Raw genomic sequence first — 21,331 nt, 5'->3', positions numbered from 1 at the left:
GAAGTACAAGTTGGCAACACATAGATACAGTCCCTACCCAACAGTGGCCTCACAGTCTAAAAGCAGCAGAATGAAAACTGGACTGGAGTGGGAAGAGACCGGAGGCAGGGAGGTTAGCAAGGAGGCTGATAGAGTCATCGAGGCTGGATAGGATGCTTAAGAGAAGCAGCGTGGCTTAGTGGAAAGAGAGCATGGAAGCCAGAGGTCATGGGTTCAAATCCTGGCTCTGCACTTCATCATCAATCGTATTTATTGAGCGCTTACTATGTGCAGAGCACTGTACTAAGCGCTTGGGAAGTACAAATTGGCAACATATAGAGACAGTCCCTACCCAACAGTGGGCTCACAGTCATACAGTCTGCACTTGTCAGCTGTATGACTTTGGGCAAGTCACTTCACTTCTCTGTGCCTCAGTTACCTCATCCGTAAAATGGGGTTTAAGACTGTGAGCCCACTGTGGGGCAACCTGATCACCTTGTATCTCCCCAGCACTTAGAACAGTGCCTCGCACATAGTAAGCACTTAACAAATGCCATCATCATTATTATTATTACTATTATTATGAGTACTTGGATCAGCGAGGTAATAGTTTGGAGAGAGAGGAAAGGGTAGAGTTTAGGTATGTGTTGAAGGTTGAACTGACAAGATTTGAGAACACTGAATATGTGGGGTGACAGAGACTAGTGAAAGGTAATGCCAAGGTTACGGACTAGTAGAACAAGGAGAATAGTGGTGTTATCTACAGTGATGGGAAAGACTTCTGACTAAGCCTTCACTTCCTCTTCTTCCACTCCACTCTGTGTCACTCTCACACTTGGATTTTTTTACCTTTCATTCACTTCTCCATCAGGCCCTAACTACTAACACCCACATCCATAAATTATGATGATGATGATGGCATTTGTTAAGTGCTTACTATGTGCCAAGCACTGTTCTAAGCACTGGGGGGATACAAGGTGCTCAGGTTGTCCCACATGGGGCTCACAGTCTTCATCCCCATTTTACAGATGAGGGAACTGAGGCCCAGAGAGGTTAAGTGACTTGCTCAAAGTCACACAGCTGACAAGGGGCAGAGGTGGGATTCGAACCCACGCCCTCTGACTCCCAAGCCCAGGCTCTTTCCACCGAGCCACGCTGCTTCTCGAATTTTTATTAATGTCTGTCTTCCCCTCTAGACTGTAAGCTTATTACAGGCAGGGAACGTGTCTACCTAGTGCATTATCTTCTACTCTCCCAAGTGCTTAGTCCAGTGCTCTGCACACCGTAAGCAGTATGAATACAATTGATTGATTGTTTGATCGATTTATGAAAATAAGAGTTCTGTTTTGACTTTGTTAATTTTGAAGTGATAGAAAGATGTCCAAGTAGAGAGAATAATAATAATGATGATGATGGCATTTGTTAAGGGCTTACTATGTGCCAAGCACTGTTCTAAGCATTGGGGTAGATACAAGGTAATCAGGTTAGCCCACGTGGGGCTCACAGTCTTAATCCCCGTTTTACAGATGAGGTAGCTGAGGCACAGAGAAGTGAAGTGACACAGTCATACAGCTGACAAGTGGCAGAGGCCGGATTAGAACCCATGACCTTTGACTCCCAAGCCCGGGCTTGAGATGTCCTAAAGATAAGAGGAAATGCAAAATTATAGAGAGGAAAGAGGTGAGGACTGGAGAGGTAAATTTGACGATTATCCCCATAAAGGTTTCTGGGAGAAAGGTGTGTTCCACAGTGTTGAAGTCAGTGGAGAGGTCAATAATTATTAGGATGGGACAGATGCCATTGGATTTGGCAAATGGAGATCATTGGTGACCTCTAAGAGGACAGGTTTGATTGAGTGAAGGGGGAAGAAGCCAGATAAGAGGGTGTCAAGGAAAGAATTGGAGGAGATGAAGTGCAGAGAGAGGGTACAGACAATCTGCTGAAGGAGTTTGGAGAGGAATAACAGGAGGGAGATGGGGTGATAACTGGAGAGAGTAATGGGATCAAGAGAGGATTTTTTTTTAAGATAGGGGAGATATGTGCATGTTTGAAACCATGTGGGGAAGGAGGCATTGGAGATTTGGATCTGTGTCCTTGGGTACATGAAATTCACCCCACACTCGGCTCCACAGTAATAATAATGATAATAATAATAATGGTATCTGTTAAGCGCTTACTATATGCCAAGCACTGTTCTAAGCGCTGGGGTAGATACAAGGTGATCAGGTTGTCCCATGAGGGGCTCACAGTCTTAATCCCCATTTTACAGATGAGGTGACTGAGGCTCCGAGGAGAAGTGAAGTGACTTGCCCAAAGTCACACAGCTGACAAGTGGCGGAGCCATGTCCCTAATGTATTAATTCATATTAATCAATCAATCAGTCATATTTATTAATAACAATAGTGACAGAATTTGTTAAGAGCTTACTATGTGCCAAGCACTGTTCTAAGTGCTGGGGTACATACAAGGTAATCAGGTTGTCCAACGTGGGGCTCACAGTCTTAATCCTCATTTTACAGATGAAGTAACTGAGGCACAGAGAAGTGAAGTGACTTTCCCAAAGTCACACAGCCAACAAGAGGTGGAGCCATGTCCCTAATGTATTAATTCATATTAATCAATCAATCAGTCATATTTATTAATAACAATAGTGATGGAATTTGTTAAGAGCTTACTATGTGCCAAGCACTGTTCTAATTGCTGGGGTAGATACAAGGTAATCAGGTTGTCCCATGTGGGGCTCACAGACTTAATCATCATTTTACAGATGAAGTAACTGAGGCACAGAGAAGTGAAGTGACTTTCCCAAAGTCACACAGCTGATAAAAGGCAGAACCGGGATTAGAACCCATGACCTGTGACTTCCAAGCCCGTGCTCTTTCCACTGAGCCACGCTGCTCCTTCTTTACTGAGCACTTTCTGTGTACTCTGGAAGAGTAGACTATAATGGCAGACATATTCCCTCTCCACAGAGAGTTTACAGTCTAGAGGGGGAGACAGACATTAATATTAATAAATTATGGATATGTACATAAGTGATGATGGTACTTGTTAAGCACTTACTATGTGCAAAGCACTGTTCTAAGCTCTGGGGAGGTTACAAGGTGATCAGGTTGTCCCCCCATTTGAATCCCCATTTTTACAGATGAGGTAACTGAGGCACAGAGAAGTTAAGTGACTTGCCCAAAGTCACACAGCTGACAAGTGGCGGAGCCGGGATTTGAACCCATGACCTCTGCCTCCAAAGCCCGTGCTCTTTCCACTGAGCCATGCTGCTTCTCTGATAGATGGTCATCCCAAGTCCATACAGCAGGTCACATCATGTTTTAAGCGCTGTACGGCTGAGGGTGGGGGGAGTGAATAAACAGAGCTAATCAGGGTGACGGAAAAATAATGATAATAAATAAGTGGGAGAAGAGGAAAAGGGGGGCTTAGTCGGGGAAGACACCCCCTTGGAGGAAATGTGCCTTCAATAGGGCTTTGAAGATGGGGAAAGTAATTGTTGGGTTCAGTTCAAGTTCATTGTGGGCAGGGATTGTACATCATCATCATCATCAATCGTATTTATTGAGCGCTTACTGTGTGCAGAGCACTGTACTAAGCGCTTGGGAAGTAAAATTGGCAACATATAGAGAAAGTCCCTACCCAACAGTGGGCTCACAGTCTAAGAGGGGGAGACAGAGAACAAAACCAAACATACTAACAAAATAAAATAAATAGAATAGATATGTACAAGTAAAATAAATAGATAAATAGAGTAATAAATATCTACAAACATATATACATATATGTACAGTGCTCTGCACACAGAATGTGCTCGGTAAATACTATTGATTGAGTTAGAGGTCGAAGATGGTGGTCAGGGAGGGAAGGGGGCAGGGGACAAACACAGTGCTAAGGGATGGGGTCTTTAGAGGAGGTCAGAGATCTCTTGCTGAGAAAGACAGAAAAGTCGAAGAGGGAAGGAGATGCAAGAAAATAAGGTCAGACACGAGTCCCTGTCCCACACAGGGCTCACACTCTAAAGCAGGGGAAGAACAACTACTGACTGACCATTTTACCGATGCTCCTTGTTTTTCTGTTTTCGCAGTTTTAGTTCTTTCTATTAAAGTATCTCGACAAAGAAGTGCGGCATTTTTTTTAAATATCGGGCTTTGTGGTTAACTCTATGTATATGAAATTTTCCTTTGCCAAAAGAGCAGAGGAAAATGGTTAATTAGTTCCATCCCAGTGATCCAGCTTGGATGACTTTAAAAAAAGAAATAGGTTGTGGGAAGGTGTAGTCATTGGAGCTATCTAGCTGAATGAACATTTATAGGTACTTGGCCATCAAGTTAAAGTAAATTTACATGTAAGTACCTATTTTAGAAACATCTGCATAATCGTAATTGCTAAACCTATCCAACTGGATTGCACTTAACTTTATACAAAGGAACTAAACATATATAACAACTAGATATCATCTAAAAATATGATGATCAACTCAATCAATTGATGATATTCATTTTTTATGATATTTGTTGAGTGCTTACTGAGTGTCAAACGCATCCTAAGGGCTGGGGTAGATGCCAGTTAATGAGGTTGGACTCTCAGTTCAAGAGAACAGAGGCACAGAGAGGTTGTGACTTGCTCAAGGTCACACAGCAAGCTTTGAGCAGAGCTGGGATTAGAACCCAGGTCCTATGACTCCCAGGACCATGCTCTTTCTGCTAAATCCTGGTGCTTTTCACTGAACAAGCACTGTTCTAAGCGCTGAAATAGATACAATTTAATCAGTTATACCCAGTCCCTGTCCAACATGAGGATCACATTCTTAATCCTCATTTTACAGATGAGAGAACTGAGGTCCAGGGAGGTTAAGTGACTTCTCCAAGGTCGCAAAGCAGACTTGTGGAGGAGTTAGGATTAGAACCCAAGTCCTTCTGACTCCCAGGCAGTCCTGTTATCCACTAAGTCACACTGCTTCTCTAAGTACTCTCCCGAGTGCTTAATTCAGTGATCTGAACACAGTAAGCACTCAATAAATATCACTGATTGATTGAAAGCTAAGTCACTTCTCAAAGGTACAGAACAATTAATGCTGGTTTCTTGTTTTGATGTTTATATATCTATAATTATATTTATTTATTTTGATGCTATTGATGTCTGTTTACTTGTTTTGATGTCTGTTCCCCCCCACCGCCCTTCTAGACTGCGAGCCTACTGTGGGCAGGAATTGTCTCTGTTGCTGAATTGTACTTTCCAAGTGCTTAGTACAGAGCTCTAGACACAGTAAGCACTCAATAAATACTATTAAATGAATGAACAATAATAATAATTATAATAACAATAACAGTTATTAACAGTTAAGAACGTAACTATAATAATGATAGTTACTATTGTTATTATCATTATTATGGTTCTGAGCCTGTCAGTTGATCACATTTGTTGAGTACTTAGGTTATGCAGAGCACTGTACTAAGCATGTGGGACAGTAAAATATAACAATATAACACAAATTCCGTGCCCAGGATGATGTAGTTGAAACTGTGGGAATGAGTGAGTTCTCTAAGGGAGGGGGTGTACTTGGAAAAAAGAAGGGGATGCAGAACTGAGCCTTTTTTACAGTGTTTGCTAAGTGCATACTCTCTGCCAAGCATTGTTCTAAGCACTGAATTAGATACAAGATAATCCATCTGGATACAGTCTGCCATATGGGGCTCACAGTCTAAGTCGGAGGGAGAAGAGGTATTGAATCCCCATTTTGCAGTTCAGGAAACTGAAGCACAGAGACATTAAGTGACTTGCCTGAGGTCACACAGCAGGTAAGGGGAGGGTCTGGAATTCGAACCCAGTTCCTCTGGCTCCCAGGCCTGGGCTCTCTCCTCCAGGCTACACTGCTTCCCTTAAGAGCCTCTGACAGTTAGGGTGTGGGAGCCAGAGTACGTTATTTATTCTGTTTATTTTATTTTGTTAGTATGTTTGGTTTTGTTCCCTGTCTCCCCCTTTTAGACTGTGAGCCCACTGTTGGGTAGGGACCGTCTCTATATGTTGCCAACTTGGACTTCCCAAGCGCTTAGTACAGTGCTCTGCATGCAGTAAGTGCTCGATAAATGAGAAGCAGCATGGCTCAGTGGAAAGAGCCCGGGCTTTGGAGTCAGAGGTCATGGGTTCAAATTCTGGCTCCACCACTTGTCAGCTGGGTGACTTTGGGCAAGTCACTTCACTTCTCTATGCCTCAGTTACCTCATCTGTAAAATGGGGATTAAGACTGTGAGCCCCACGTGGGACAACCTGTTTACCTTGTAATCTCCCCAGCGCTTAGAACAGTGCTTTGCACATAGTAAGCGCTTAATAAATGCCATTAAAAAAATAATAATAAATACGATTGAATGAATGAATGAACCAGATTGAAAACGAGTGGCCAGAGAGATAAGGGGAGAACCAAAAGAGGACAGAGTCACCGAAGCCAAGGTTGGATAATGTTTCCAGGAAAAGGGAGTGGTCCACAGTGTCAAAGACAGCAGAGAGGTTGAGGAGGATTGGGATGGAGTGGAGAGCGTTGGATTTGACAAGAAGGAAATCATCGGTGACCTTTGAGAGGACGGTTTCTGTCGACTTGTACTTCCCAAGCACTGAGTACGGTGCTCTGCACACAGTAAGCGCTCAATAAATACGATTGAATGAATGAATGTGCGGTAAAGGGGGTGGAAACCAGATTGGAAGAGGTCAAAGACAGAACTGGAAAAGTGGAGGCAGTGGGTGTAGACAAATAACTCAAGGACTATGCAAGGGAGCCGTAGGAGGGTGATGGGGCAACAAATGGACAGAGCAAAGGGGTCAAGGGAAGTCCTTTTTTAGGATATATTCATACAATCATATTTATTGAGCACTTATTTAGTGCAGAGCACTGGACTAAGCCCTTGGAAAGTACAAGTCGGCAACATATAGAGACAGTCCCTACCCAACAACGGGCTCACAGTCTAGATGATATATCCAACATATAATCGATCACTCAATCAGTCATAGATTTTAAGCACTTATTCATTCATTCATTCAATCGTATTTATTGAGCGCTTACTTCGTGCAGAGCACTGTACTAAGTACTTGAAAGTACAATTCAGCAATAAAGAGAAACAATACCTGTCCACAATGGGCTTGCAGTCTAGAAGACTGTACTAAATGCTTAGGAGAGTATGTTATCACAGTGTAACAGACAAATTCCCTGGTCACCGTGAGTTTACATGGAGAAATTTTGTGCCCTAGTGGATAGAGAATGGGCCTGGGAATCAGAAGGAGCTGTAATGATAATAATAATAATAATAATAATAATAATGGTATTAAGCACTTACTACGTGCCAGGCACTGTACTAAGAGCTGGGGTTGATACCTACAAATTGAGTGGGTAGTAGAGACTACAGTCTCTGTCCCACATGGGGCTCACAATCTTAATCCCCATTTTGCAGATGAGGGAACTGAGGCCTAGAGAATTGAAGTGACTTGCCAAAGGTCACACAGCAGCCAGATGGAGTACCTTATTTTTTTATGGTGGCATTTATTAAGCATTTATTATGTGCAAAGCACTGTTCTAAGCACTGGGGGTGAATACAAGGTGATCAGGTTGTCCCATGTGGGGCTCACAGTCTTCATCCCCATTTTACAGATGAGGTAACTGAGGCCCAGAGAAGTTAAGTGACTTGCCCAAAGTCACACAGCTGACAGTTGGCGGAGTCAAGATTAGAACCCATGACCTCTGACTCCAAAGCCCATGCTCTTTCCACTGAGCCACGCTGTGGGATTAGAGTCCAAGCCCATGCTCTATTCCAGATCCCATGCTACTTCTCTGTCCCAATCTGACTCCGCCACTTGTCTCTGTGTGACCTTGGGTGAGTCACTTCACTTCTGTGGGCCTCAGTTACCTCATCAATAAAATGGGAAATAAGGCTGAGAGACCCATGTGGTACAGGGACTGTGTCCGACCTGATTTTCTTGTATCCACCCCAGCGCTTAGTACAGTGCTTGGCACAAAGTAACCACTTAACAAATACCACATTTATCATCATTATTATCATCATCATTACCCCAGCACTTAGTGTAGTGTCTGGCACATAGTAACCATTTGACAAATACATAAATTTTAAAAAAGGTGGAAGCACTTAAATAAGCAAAAGATATAAAATAAGATGATTCTTGGTGCAAGTCATGGCTCAGTGGAAAGAGCTCGGGCTTGGGAGTCAGAGGTCATGGGTTCGAATGCCGGCTCTGCAACTTGTCAGCTGTGTGATTTTGGGCAAGTCACTTAACTTCTCTGTGCCTCAGTTACCTCATCTGTAAAATGGGGATTAAGACCGTGAGCCCCACGTGGGACAACCAGATCACCTTGTATCTCTCCCCAGCACTTAGAACAGTGCTTCACACATAGTAAACGCTTAACAAATACCACCATTATTATTCAATCAGTCATTTGGATTTTTTGAGCACCCAACGTGTTCAAAGCACCGGGCTAAGTGCGCAGGAGAGAATCACAGAATCAGTAAAAATGAACCCTACTCTAATTGATCTTCCAATCTGGCAACGGAGACAAAAAATTAAGTCCATTACAGATGTCAGGAAAGAACACGGTATAAGACGTGAGCGTATTGTGTCATCGGTGTTTCAAAGGTTCATATACTGAGGTGGCAGAGCAGTGGCTATGTAGTGGTTGGATGTAAGGGGAAGATTTTAAATCTTAAATAAATGCTCCTGCCTTCTCTTTTGGTACTAAGTGCTTGGGAAGTATAAGTTGGCAACATGTAGAGAGTACGACTTCTCACTGGAAGGGAGAGGACAATAACTGTAGGCTACTCAGGTGTCCAGTGGCTCCTGATCCAGTTGGGAATTGTCCAGGCGTTTAGATTTAGATGGATCCCAGACTGAGCCCCCTTTTTCCTCTCCTCCTTCCCCTCCCCACAGCACTTGTATCTATATTTGTGCAGATTTATTACTCTATTTTACTTGTACATATTTACTATTCTATTTATTTTGTTCATGATGTGCACAGAGCTTTATTTGTTCTGATGACTTGACACCTGTCCACATATTTTGTTGTCTGTCTCCCTCTTCTAGAGTGTGAGCCCGTTGTTGGGTAGGGACCGTCTCTATGTGTTGCCAACTTGTACTTCTCAAGCGCTTAGTACTGTGCTCTGCACACAGTAAGCGCTCAATAAATACGATTAGAATGAATGAATGAATGAATCTTGATCTTTCCCACGGGAGAAGCAGAACCATTAACCTCTCCAGTGTCGATTTCACTCTTAAAGAGGAGATTAGCATTCCTAAATTTCACCTCTGAATTTTTTATGTAAATCCTCAGGACGCAGGTTTACATAAATGTTCCTTGTAACAGAAGCGTTGCTCTGATTGTAACTCTAAAGTTCCTATCATTTAGCAACTCTGTCTATAGAGGTAAAGACTTTACAAGTTAATGCCAACGAATTCATCCAGCCCATTAGCCCCAAACCTCACTGAATACTTAAAGTGCTGCTAATGTAATAAGCTTTCCAGTTAATAGAGTCGGAGCTTACTTCAAAGAACAGTTAGCACCTCATTCATTAACTTAAGCAACTAAGTGCACCACTTTATATACAGTATGCATCTTGAGGTAGGGATGCTAGCAAAATGATGTTTGTGCATTTCATTTGGCCACAGTCACTTTCTAAAAAAAAATTCCTCTTCTTTTTCATGTTTTATCTAATTAGACAAATGGATGGACGCCCTTACCCCTACTCCAGACTGAAACCATTCCAGAAACTTCTAGAACAGCTAGTCAGTTGAGTTTATTGAGGGCTTACTATGCGCAGAACACTGTACTAAGTGCTTGGGAGAGTAAGGAGAAGCAGCATGGCTCAGTGGAAAGGGATGGTCATGGGTTCAAATCCCAGCTCCACCAATTGTCAGCTGTGTGACTTTGGGCAAGTCACTTCACTTCTCTGCGCCTCAGTTACCTCATCTGTAAAATGGGGATGAAGATTGTGAGCCCCCCATGGGACAACCTGATCACCTTGTAACCTCCCCAGCTCTTAGAACAGTGCTTTGCACACAGTAAATGCTTAATAAATGCCATCATTATTATTATTACAATATAATAGACACATTCCCTGCCCACAGTGAGCTTACAGTCTAGATTGGGAGACTGTAATTTATCAATGGAAGCAGTAAGACCTAATGGATAGAACACAGGCCTTAGAGTCAGAAGGACCTGGGTTCTAATCCTGCCCCTGCCACTTGTCTGCTATGTGACCTAGGGCAAGTCACTTTATTTTTCTATACCTTAGTCACTTCATCCGTAAAATGGGGATTAGGACTGTGAATCCAAATGACACTGTGTCTTACCCAATTAGCTTGTACCTATCTCATCGCTTAGTAGAGTGACTGGTACATAGTAAGCGCTTAACAAATACTATAAAAAAAAGAAGTCCAGCCGTGATCTGGTTGAATTCAATTGTAGACATTGCTCACCTTCTAGACTGTGAGCCCGTTGCTGGGTAGGGACTGTCTCTATATGTTTCCAAATTGTAATAATAATAATAATAATAATAATGGCATTTATTAAGTGCTTACTATGTGCAAAGAACTGTCCTAAGCACTGGGGAGGTTAGAAGGTGATCAGGTTGTCCCATGGGGGGCTCACAGGGCTTAGTACAATGCTCTGCACACAGTAAGAGCTCAATAAATACGATTGCAGTGTGGCTGGGAGAAGCAGTGTGGCTCAATGGAAAGAGCCCGGGCTTTGGAGTCAGAGGTCATGGGTTCAAATCCCGACTCCGCCAGTTGTTAGCTGTGTGACTTTGGGCAAGTCACTTCACTTCTCCGGGCCTCAGTTCCCTCATCTGTAAAATGGGGATGAACCCTGTGAGCCTCCCATGGGACAACCTGATGACCTTGTACCCCCCACCAGCGCTTAGAACAGTGCCCACTGTTGGGTAAGGACTGTCTCTATATGTTGCCAACTTGTACTTCCCAAGCTCTTAGTACAGTGCTCTGCACACAGTAAGCTCTCAACAAATACGATTGATTGATTGATTGATTGCTTTGCACATAGTGCTTAATAAATGCCATTATTATTATTATTATTATTATTATTATTATTATTATTATGATTATCAATGAATGGATGGACGAATGAATGAATGAATGAATGAATGAAAGAATGAATGAAGCAGAGTGGATAGCAAGTTGTCTGATAAGACAATTACTGGGTATAATTTTCACATCTTTCACTCCTGACCTCTTTTGCGTGACTGTACCTGTGGCTGGAATGCCCTCCCCCTTCTCAACCCACAGACCCAAACAGTTGCCACATTTAAGACCCCTCGGGAATCACACGTCCTTCAGAAGGCCTTCACTAATTAATCTTTCATTTCCTCAGCTTGTGTCTCCCACCAGCTGCTACTTTCTTCTGCACCAGCTAAGCACTTGAGACCCACAACCTTCAGAGTGTGCATGCTAGTAATAGTAATCATAGGAGAAAATAGCCAGGTGGAAATTAGAAAAAGCTCCTGTCACTTGGGGGGCTCAAAATATATATTTTTATTATGTCACCTTTTCTGTCACCTACTCAAGTGACTGATTCCTCCTCCAAAGGGTCAACTGCTTGGCATATGTCTACTCATTTTACTGCACTCTTCCTGCTTCTTAACACAGCACTCTGCTTACTATAGGCAGATGATGAATACTCTTGGCTGATTACAAGGACAGACATGGATTTGCTTTGTGATCATATTTGGCAGTGCTTACTAAGTGCCAGGTATTTGTTACTCTGTTTATTTATTTATTTATTTTACTTGTACATATCTATTCTATTTATTTTAGTTTGTTAGTATGTTTGGTTTTGTTCTCTGTCTCCCCCTTTTAGACTGTGAGCCCACTGTTGGGTAGGGACTGTCTCTATATGTTGCCAACTTGTACTTCCCAAGTGCTTAGTACAGTGCTCTGCACACGGTAAGCGCTCAATAAATACGATTGATGATGATGATGAGGTACTGTACTAAGCACTGTGATAGATACAGAAGCAGCGTGGCTCAGTGGAAAGAGCACGGGCTTTGGAATCAGAGGTCATGTGATCAAATCCCGGCTCCGCCAACTGTCAGCTTAGTGACTTTGGACAAGTCACTTCACTTCTCTGTGCCTCAGTAACCTCATCTGTAAAATGGGAATGAAGACTGGGAGCCCCACGTGGGACAACTTGATCACCTTGTATCTCCCCCAGCGCTTAGAACAGCGCTTTGCACATAGTAAGCGCTTAACAAATACCATCATTATTATGATTATTACAAGATAATTGGGTTGGACACAGTCCATGTCCCATGTGGGGTTCAAAGACTTAATTCCCCTTTTACAAGTGAGGTAACTGACGCCCAGAAAAGTGAAGTGACTCATCCAAGTTCACACGGTAGATGGATGGCCGAGCTGTGATTAGAACCTAGATTCTCTGATTCAGGCCCGTGCTCTTTCCACTAGGCCAGGCTGCTTCTCTTGAAACTGAAAATAGAATCAGGAATGATAATGTGTCCTTATGTGAGACTGAAAGCCAGGGTGTGGAAGCAAAAGGACGACAGGGCTGGGACTAAATTTACTGATGGTAGGTAGTAAAAATAATAATAATAATAATTATTATTATTATAGTAATGTAATTATAAAGTAATATAAGTAATATAAAGTAATTTAAAGTAATGTAAGTATAAAGTAATAGTAATTACAGTAATATAATAATTATATATAATCTATTATATAATAATATATGAATATAATAATTATCATAATATTATAATTATAATAATACTGTATAATAATTATAGCGGTATTTGCTAAGCACTTACTATGTTTCAGGCCCTGTTCTAAGCGCTGGGGTGGATCTGAGCAAATCGGACTGGACACAGTCCCTGTCCCACATGGGGCTCATAGTCTCAATCCCCATTTTGCAGATGAGGTAGCGTGGCTCAGTGGAAAGAGCACGGGCTTTGGAGTCAGAGGTCATGGGTTTGAATCCCGGCCCCACCGCATGTCTGCTGTGTGACCTTGGGCAAGTCACTTCTCTGAACCTCAGTTCCCTCATCTGTAAAATGGGGATTAAGACTGTGAGCCCCACGTGGGACAACCTAGTCACCTTGTATCCTCCCCAGCGCTTAGAACTGTGCTTTGCACATAGTAAGTGCTTAACAAATGCCATCATTATTATCATTATTATAAGAACTCATGACCTTCTGACTCCGGTGCTCTATCCGCTATGCCGTGGGTAGGGCTTAGTACATTCACCAAGTGTTCAAGAAATACCGTTAATGGATAGAGTCCGGCCTTCTTTATGCCTGTGAGATGTGTGTCTAGAACACATGCCCCATTCCACTTCTAAGGGAACTCTCCCACTGCCGCTTAGGTATAACATGCAGCAGTGAGGCCTAGTAGAAAGAACTGGGGCCTGTGGTCAGGAGGCCACATACAATCACTTATCCCCCCTTCAGAGCCCTACTGAAGGCTCACCTCCTCCAGGAGGCCTTCCCAGACCAGACTTAGCCCCCTTTTCCCTTAGTCCCCACTCCCTTCCCCATTGCTGGACTCATTCCCTCTGCTCTAGACCTTCTCAGACTGAGCTCCCTCCTTCCTCTCCCCCTCCTCCCCCTCCCCATCCCCCCCCACCTTACCTCCTTCCCCTCCCCACAGCACCTGTATATATGTATATATGTTTGTATGGATTTATTACTCTATTTATTTATTTCTTTTATTTGTGTATATTTATTCTATTTTATTTTGTTAATATGTTTCGTTTTGTTGTCTGTCTCCCCCTTCTAGACTGTGATCCCGTTGTTGGGTAGGGACCGTCTCTATATGTTGCCAACTTGTACTTCTCACTATGTGTCAAACACTGCTGGAAGTGCTGGGGTAGATACAAGAGAATATGGTTGGGTAAAATACAGTGAAATGAATCCCCATTTTACAGTTGAGGAAACTGGGGCATTTAACAGAGAGGCTAAATGACTTGCCCGAGGTAACAGAGCAGGCAAGTGATAAGCAGCTTGGCATAGTGGATAGAGCCCGGGCCTGGGACTAAAAAGGTCATGGGTTCGAAACCCGGCTCTGCCACCTGTCTGCTGTGTGACCTTGGGCAAGTCACTTCACTTTTCTGGGCCTCGGTTACTTCATCAGGAAAATGGGGATTGAGTCTGTGAGCCCCATGGGGGACAGGGACTGTGTCCAACCTGATCTGCTTGTAAACACCCCAGCGCTTAATATAGTGCCTGGCGCATAGTTAAGGGCTTAACAAACACCATAATTATTATTATATCTTTTAGACTGTGAGCCCATTGTTGGGTAGGGACTGTCTCTATATGTTGCCAACTTGTACTTCCCAAGCGCTTAGTACAGTGCTCTGCACACAGTAAGCACTCAATAAATACGATTGATGATGATGATGATATTATTAAGTGGCAGAGGCAGGATTAAAACCCAGGTCCTCTGACTCCCAGGCTCTGCTTCGATCCATTAAAGACTTCTGAAAACACACTTACCAGTCAGGTACCGGGATAGGAAGACCTGCATTATCTGAAAATGATGCTGAAGAAAGAGAGGGCATTTATGCACATTATTAGGATTTCAGGCCTATCAACCAGTTGTAGCTATTGAACCCTTCCTGCATGCAACAGCACTGTACTATATATTTGGGAGAATACGATAGACTTAGTAGTCACGACTTTGTCCTCAAAGGGATTGCATTCTACCATGTGCAGAGCACTGTATTCACTTTGTGGGAGAGTACAATAGAATTAAGTAGTTACCTTCCCTACTCCAAAGGAGCTTACAATTTCCTGTGTTCAGAGCACTGTGCTGAGCGTTTGAGAGTGAACAATGGAGTTAGTAGACAAGAACCTGTCCTCGAAGATACTGCAATCTACTATGTAAAAAGCGCTTTAGAGAAGCAGTGTGGCTCAGTGGAAAGAGCACGGGCTTTGGAGTCAGAGGTCATGGGTTCGAATCCCTACTCCGCCACATGTCTGCTGTGTGATCTTGGGCAAGTCACTTAACTTCTCTGGGCCTCAGTTACTTCATCTGTAAAATGGGGATTAAGACTGTGAGCCCCACGTGGGACAACCTGATCACCCTGTATCCTCCCCAGCGCTTAGAACAGTGCTTTGCACATAGTAAGCACTTAACAAATGCCCATTATTATTATTATTATTTAGTCACTTCTTGGGAGACTACAAGAGAGGTAGTAGACACAATCCCTCCTCTGAAGGAGAGTTCTAGAGGTGGATAGAGGCACTATAATTAATGACAGATAGGAAGAAGTAACAGAGTATAAAGAAATATTTAGGAAGGCTGAAGAGCAACAAAGTCCTTTAATGTCGTCTAGGGCATTTTGAGCTGCTGTCCACCTAATCAATCAATTAATGGTATTTATTGAAGACTTTACTGCATTTAGAGCACTGAACTAAGTGCTCAGAAGGGTACAACACAACAGAGTTGCTAGACAAGATTCCTACGGTGAACTTACAGTCTAGAGCATCTGTACTCTAAACTGTAGAAAATCTGTGCAGCCGAGTGGAAAGAGCTCAGGCCTGGGTTCTAATCCTGGCTCTGCCACTTGTCTGCTGTGGGGTTCCAGGCAAGTCACTTACCCTCTCTCGTTTCCTCATCTGTAAAATGGAGATTTGATACCTGTTCTCTCTCCTACTTAGAATGTGAACCTTAGTTGGGACAGGGACTCTGTCAGGTCCAAATGCCTTGTATCTACCCCAGAGCATAGTACAGCGCTTAGCATATCGTACGCACTTAACGAATGCCGCACGATAACTGCACTCAGCACTTGCTGATAAGAAACCAAGCCAATTGAAAGAATTAATTGATTTCATATTCTTGGCCATGACTGGCTGGTCTTTTTTTAAAGAAACCATTTTATTGTTACCGAAGAATCTTCTTTTTCAGGGCCACCCACATTAGCAATAAGTAATTTGCAGTCTCCGATGAAGTCGGTAAGCAATGGAGCGTGAAGCAATCCCATTTTTAACTGGCATTATTGTCAGCTAAAGGGCGAACCTGATCAGAGAGTTGATGGAACAGGGGGCTAATTTGGAAAAGACCTGAAAACTGGTTGACAAGAAAACCACATTAAATGGCACTTAGGGATATTGTGATGGCTTTAATCCTTTTTTGCTTCGTCTACAGGAAAGGAAAGGATGACACTCTCAGGGTTCTAGGTGGTTAATGTTGTATACATTATTACTCTAAAGTCCAAGACCTCTCAGCTTAGCTCCTCTGAGCCCGAAAATCCAATCGCTTACATCGTCCCTGTTAGAGAAACCTTAAAGACCAAATGCGTAAGCAATCTTAGTTTTCCCATCTAAGCAGCTTTGTCAGACTTTTGAGTTCTGGACATTTAGTCGCCGTGGCTTTGGACTGATTTCTCTCTAAGAATTCCTCCAAAATAAATCAAGAACACAAAACCAAACTCACTCTAGACCAGTTGAAAAGGAGCTTGCACTCCAGCGCTTGTCGTGTGCAGAGGGCAAAGTACTAAGAACCTGGGGGAGAACAGTACAGTGGAGTTGGACGACACGTTCCCTGTCCACAAGGAGACTGAACAAGTGAATTCTTTGTTGTACTTTCCCAAGCGCTTAGTACAGTGCTCTGCATGAGGTAAGGAAATGTCATTGTTTACTGTTGTACTTTCCTAAGCACTTAGTACAGTACTCTGCACACAGTAAGTGCTCAATAAAAGCAGCAATAAAAGAGAAGCAGTGTGGCTCAGTGAAAAGAGCACGGGCTTGGGAGTCAGAGGTCATGGGTTCTAATCCCGGCTCCGCCGCTTGTCTTCTTAGTGACTTCGGGCAAGTCACTTAACTTCTCTGGGCCTCAGTTACCTCATCTGTAAAATGGGGATTAAAGACTGTGAGCCCTACGTGGGACAACCTGATCACCTTGGGTCCTTCCCAGCACTTAGGACAGTGCTAGGCACATAGTAAGCAATTAACAAATGCCATCATCATCATTATTATTATTATTAATAAATATGATTGTATGAATGAATCAATGAAGTAACCGCTCCATAAAAACCATTGATTGATAATTGCCTCCTGTGAGAAATATGAAAATGACTGAAGGCAACTAATTGTAATAGGTTTTCTCGGTTGAGATGAAAAAAAGACAATACCTGGTACGTGGACTGAGTTGATGACTTCAAACCCAACATGAAAATATGTTAAGCATAGAGTCTGTGTGCTTAGACTGTAATCTCATTGTGGGCAGGGAATTTGTCTGTTGATTGCAGTATTGTGCTCTCCCAAGTGCTTAGGACAGGGCTCTGCACCAAGTAAGCTCTCCATAAATACCACTGGTGGATGAATACCTCCTGTGAAAAGTAAGAAATTGACCAAAGGCAGGTAATTGTAATGGATTTTCTCAGTTGAGGTGAAAATAAGAAATAGTATCCGGTATATGGGCTCTGAGTTGATGACTTCAAACCCAACATGAAAATATGTTAAGCATAGAGTCTGCATGCTTAGACTGTAAGCTCACTGTGGGCAGGGCAGGTTGTCTGTTTACTGCTGTATCGTTTTGCCGCATAGTACAGGGCTCCGCACCAAGTAAGCGCTCCAAAAATGCGATTGAAAGAATGAAGGAATGAATGAATTCTCTGGTTCACACTCTCTCTCCGCTTCTCCCTCCAGATCCCTCACCACATGAAGACGACTCTGCCGTTCTACAGCTACGACCAGCCCGTTCTGGGCTACTGCCAAGCCCACAAGCCCCACCACGTCAATAAGGGATACGACACGGTGTCTCGGGAGCAGAGGGAGGCGAACCCCCTGAACCTCAGTCGCGATCACAGCTTCATCGCCACTATCGCCCGTTCGGCCGCTCCGGCCATTTACATCGAGAGAATACCCAACTAGACCTCAGGGCGCCTTGGCTTTGGGAACTCCGGGACAGAGACTTTCTCTGAAGAGAGAGAGATGTGGGGAGGGAGAGACAGGGGGAGGATGAGGGGGAGAGGGAAATAGAGAAAGAGGGAGTGGAGGAGGAAGAGGAAGGGGAGAGGGAGAAAGGGGGAGATGTGAGCAAGGAAGGGGGGAGAGAGAAATGGGGAGAGGGGAGAGACAGAGAGGAAGAATGGAGAGAGGGAGATTGGTAAAGGTAGGGAGAAGGAGGAGAAGAGATGGGTGGGGGGCAAGAGAGAATGAGAGGGTTGGGATGGGTAAGGGAGAAAGCGCAACATCTGTAAGGAAACAAAAGTCGACCAACGCTTTTCCAGTTGCACATGCCATGACACCGAGAAAAAGAAAAATCAAGATCGCGGAGAAGACAACTGTCGATTAGTGCGCCAACTGCTTGACTTCCTTCGGCTTTAAAACTTAAGGGAACGAAACTCCCGAGTGTAAATAATCTGAAAGATGGTCAAGTTCTTATGAAAATAGATTTCAGTCTAGCCTCGTAAAGGGAGAGGGTCTCAAGTTTCGTTTGTATATCTGATTTTTCTACACTGCACGGTTCCTGGCTTGGAGAGCCACAGGTGAAATAGGGGTGGGGAAATGGGGAGGTTGGGGAAATTCAGTATACATGGTTTCTTTGTTACGTGTTTATTACTCTGGAAAGCTTTCTTTCAATTGATATTATTTTTCCTAGAAAAAAAATGTTGCTTTTTCTTTTTAATCCAATGCTAATATTTCAATTCCAAACAAGGGCATTAAGGAACGTGTTGAACCAAAAGGATATCGAAGCAGAAGACAAAGAAACAAATGACCACAGTGACCCGGAAACCAAGGGACAAAAACTGAATGCATGTCTTATTCGAGAAACATGCTGTACACTACATTTTGAGTTTTTTTTCCATCATTGTGCTGCGTTGTCAACACTAATTAAGTTTCCAGCTCTAGAGAGAAAGATGTGAAGACCACACGTGAGTTTGGGAGCAAAGGCAGAGTTCTACCGAAATGGACCAGATAGATTGGAAAACGGACACTTGAAAAAATTCAAATGCTGCCACAGTTCTAAACAAAGGAGAATGCATAACTTTTTTTTAATTAATTATCAGTTAGCTTTTGTGTAGTTTTTATCAATAAAAGGAAAAAAAAGTGGTGGAAAAAAATAAACATATTATTTTGTGGTTGGTACACCACAGCCAGCCTAAGGATTGAGTGTTTTATCCTCTGAGATATCATGTGCAAGGTGGGGTGGGGGAATGGGGGGAGGGAGGGGACAGGAGAGAAGGGTGAAGGAGTAACTGGGTTTGGGAATTCTGAATGGAAAAAGCAGGTTCTCATTTTCCACCCCCTTTTACGAATGTTTTCATGAATGGCTATTCAGAGAAGCAATGCTGCCTGTAATAATAATAATGATGATGATGATGGTATTTGTTAACTGCTTTCCATGTGCCAGGGATTGTACTAAGCCCTGGGGAGGATACAAGCAAATCAGGTTGGACAGAGTCCCTGTCCCACGTGGGGCTCACCATCTCAAAATGCCCATTTTACAGATGAGGGAACTGAGGCACAGAGAAATTAAGTGACTTGCCCCAGGTCTCACAGCAGACAAGTGGCGGAGCCGAGATTGGAACCCATGACCTTCTAACTTCCAGGCCCGGGCTCTATCCACTTGGGAGCCAGAGGAATGGGGTTCTAATCCAATTTTCACCACTTCTTTGCTATGGATCCTTAGGCAAGTTGCTTAACTTCTTTCAAGCACTCAGTCAGTTCTTTAAAGTGCTCATTCAGCCCACCCCATCATACCCACCCTCACTATAATAGAAGAAGCAGCGTGGCTCAGTGGGAAGAGCCCAAACCTGGGAGTCAGAGGACATGGATTCTAATCCCAACTCCGCCACTTATGAGCTGTGTGATTTTGGGCAAGTCAGTTAATTTCTCTGTGCCTCAGTTGCCTCATCTGTAAAATGGGGGTTAAAACCGTGAGCCCCATGTGGGACAACCTGATTACCTTGTATCTAACTCACTGCTTAGAACAGTGCTTTATATAGCTTTAGTTCTATTTATTCTGATGACTTTGACACCTGTCTACATGTTTTGTTTTGTTGTCTGTCTCCCCCTTCTAGACTGTGAGTCCATTTTTGGGTAGGGACCGTCTTTATGTGTTGCCAACTTGTACCTCCCAAGCGTAAGCTAACACTTGTCAGCTGTGTTACTGGACAAGTCAAGCTCTTAGTACAGTGCTCTGCACACAGTAAGTGCTCAATTCATTCATTCACTCATTCAATCATATTTATTGAGTGCTTACTATGTGAAGAGCACTGTACTAAGTGCTTGGGAAGTCCAAGTTGCCACATCTAGAGACGGTCCCTACCCAACAGTGGGCTCACAATCTAGAAGGGGGAGACAGACAACAAAACAAAACATATTAACAAAATAAAATAGAATAAACAAGTACAAGTAAAACAGATAAATAAACAGAGTAATAAATTCGTTCATTCAGTCATATTTATTGAGCGCTTACTGTGTGCAGAGCACTGGACTAAGCGCTTGGGAAGTCTAAGTAAATACTATTGAACGAATGAATGAATGAATGAATGCTTGGCACATAGTAAGCACTTAACAAATACCACCATCATCATCATCATTATTATTATCATTATTATTATTATGACCCCAGACTGCTCATTTGGCTCCTCTAGCACCAGTTTACTCACCGTGCCCTGATCAGAGAAGCCGCGTGGCTCAGTGGAAAGAGCCCGGGCTTGGAAGTCAGAGGTCATGGGTTCTAATCCCGGCTCCACCACTTGTCGGCTGTGTGACTTTGGGCAAGTCACTTCACTTCTCTGTGCCTCAGTTACCTCATCTGTAAAATGAGGATGAAGACTGTGAGCCCCACATGGGAAAATCTGATCACCTTATATCCCCTCCAGCTCTTAGGACAGTGCTTTCCCAATAGTAAGCGCTTAACAAATACCATCATTATTATTATTATTATTATCTCTTCTATCTCACTGCTGACCCCTTTCCCACACCCTCCCTCTAGCCAGGAACACCCCCCTCCCCTTAATATATGCCAGACTACCACTCTCTCCACCTTCAAAGCCTCATTAAGGTCACATCTCCTCCCAGAAGCCTTCCCCGATTAAGGCCTCTTTTCCCCTCTTCACTCTCCCTTCTGTGTCATCTATGCGCTTCGATCTGTGACCTTTGGACATTTGATACTCGCCCCTCCCAAAACTTACAGTACTTGTGTATGTATCTTTAAAACATATATTATAAGTTCCTTTTTTATTCATATTAATGTCTGTCTCCCCCTCTAGACTGGAGGGTCATCTGTGAGCAGGGAAAGTATCTGCTAATTTTATTGTTCTATACTCACCCAAGAGCTTAGTACAGGGCTCTGCATATAGTAAGTGTGCAA

The 21,331-nt window shown here is 43.3% G+C and overlaps 1 protein-coding gene across 3 annotated transcripts in view; it reads left to right on the top strand.

Annotated features, from left to right (window-relative positions):
• The window catches only part of LRRTM4 (leucine rich repeat transmembrane neuronal 4), a 797,911-nt gene extending 779,963 nt beyond the window's left edge, over positions 1 to 17,948 (top strand). For 2 of the 3 annotated variants that reach the window (XM_038747446.1, XM_038747447.1), the window contains exon 3: positions 17,656 to 17,948. In XM_038747446.1, coding sequence (XP_038603374.1) covers positions 17,656 to 17,880 — 225 coding nt within the window. In that variant the 3' untranslated portion in view covers positions 17,881 to 17,948. The remainder of the gene's footprint in view (positions 1 to 17,655) is intronic. The other variant, XM_038747448.1, reaches the window with a different exon arrangement.
• The last annotated feature ends 3,383 nt before the right edge of the window (positions 17,949 to 21,331 follow it).

This window comes from Tachyglossus aculeatus, chromosome 5 (genome assembly GCF_015852505.1).
Source record: "Tachyglossus aculeatus isolate mTacAcu1 chromosome 5, mTacAcu1.pri, whole genome shotgun sequence".
NCBI lineage: Eukaryota > Metazoa > Chordata > Mammalia > Monotremata > Tachyglossidae > Tachyglossus > Tachyglossus aculeatus.
The sequence above is the reverse complement of the archived record's forward strand: the minus strand, read 5'-3'. Positions and strand labels throughout refer to the sequence as shown.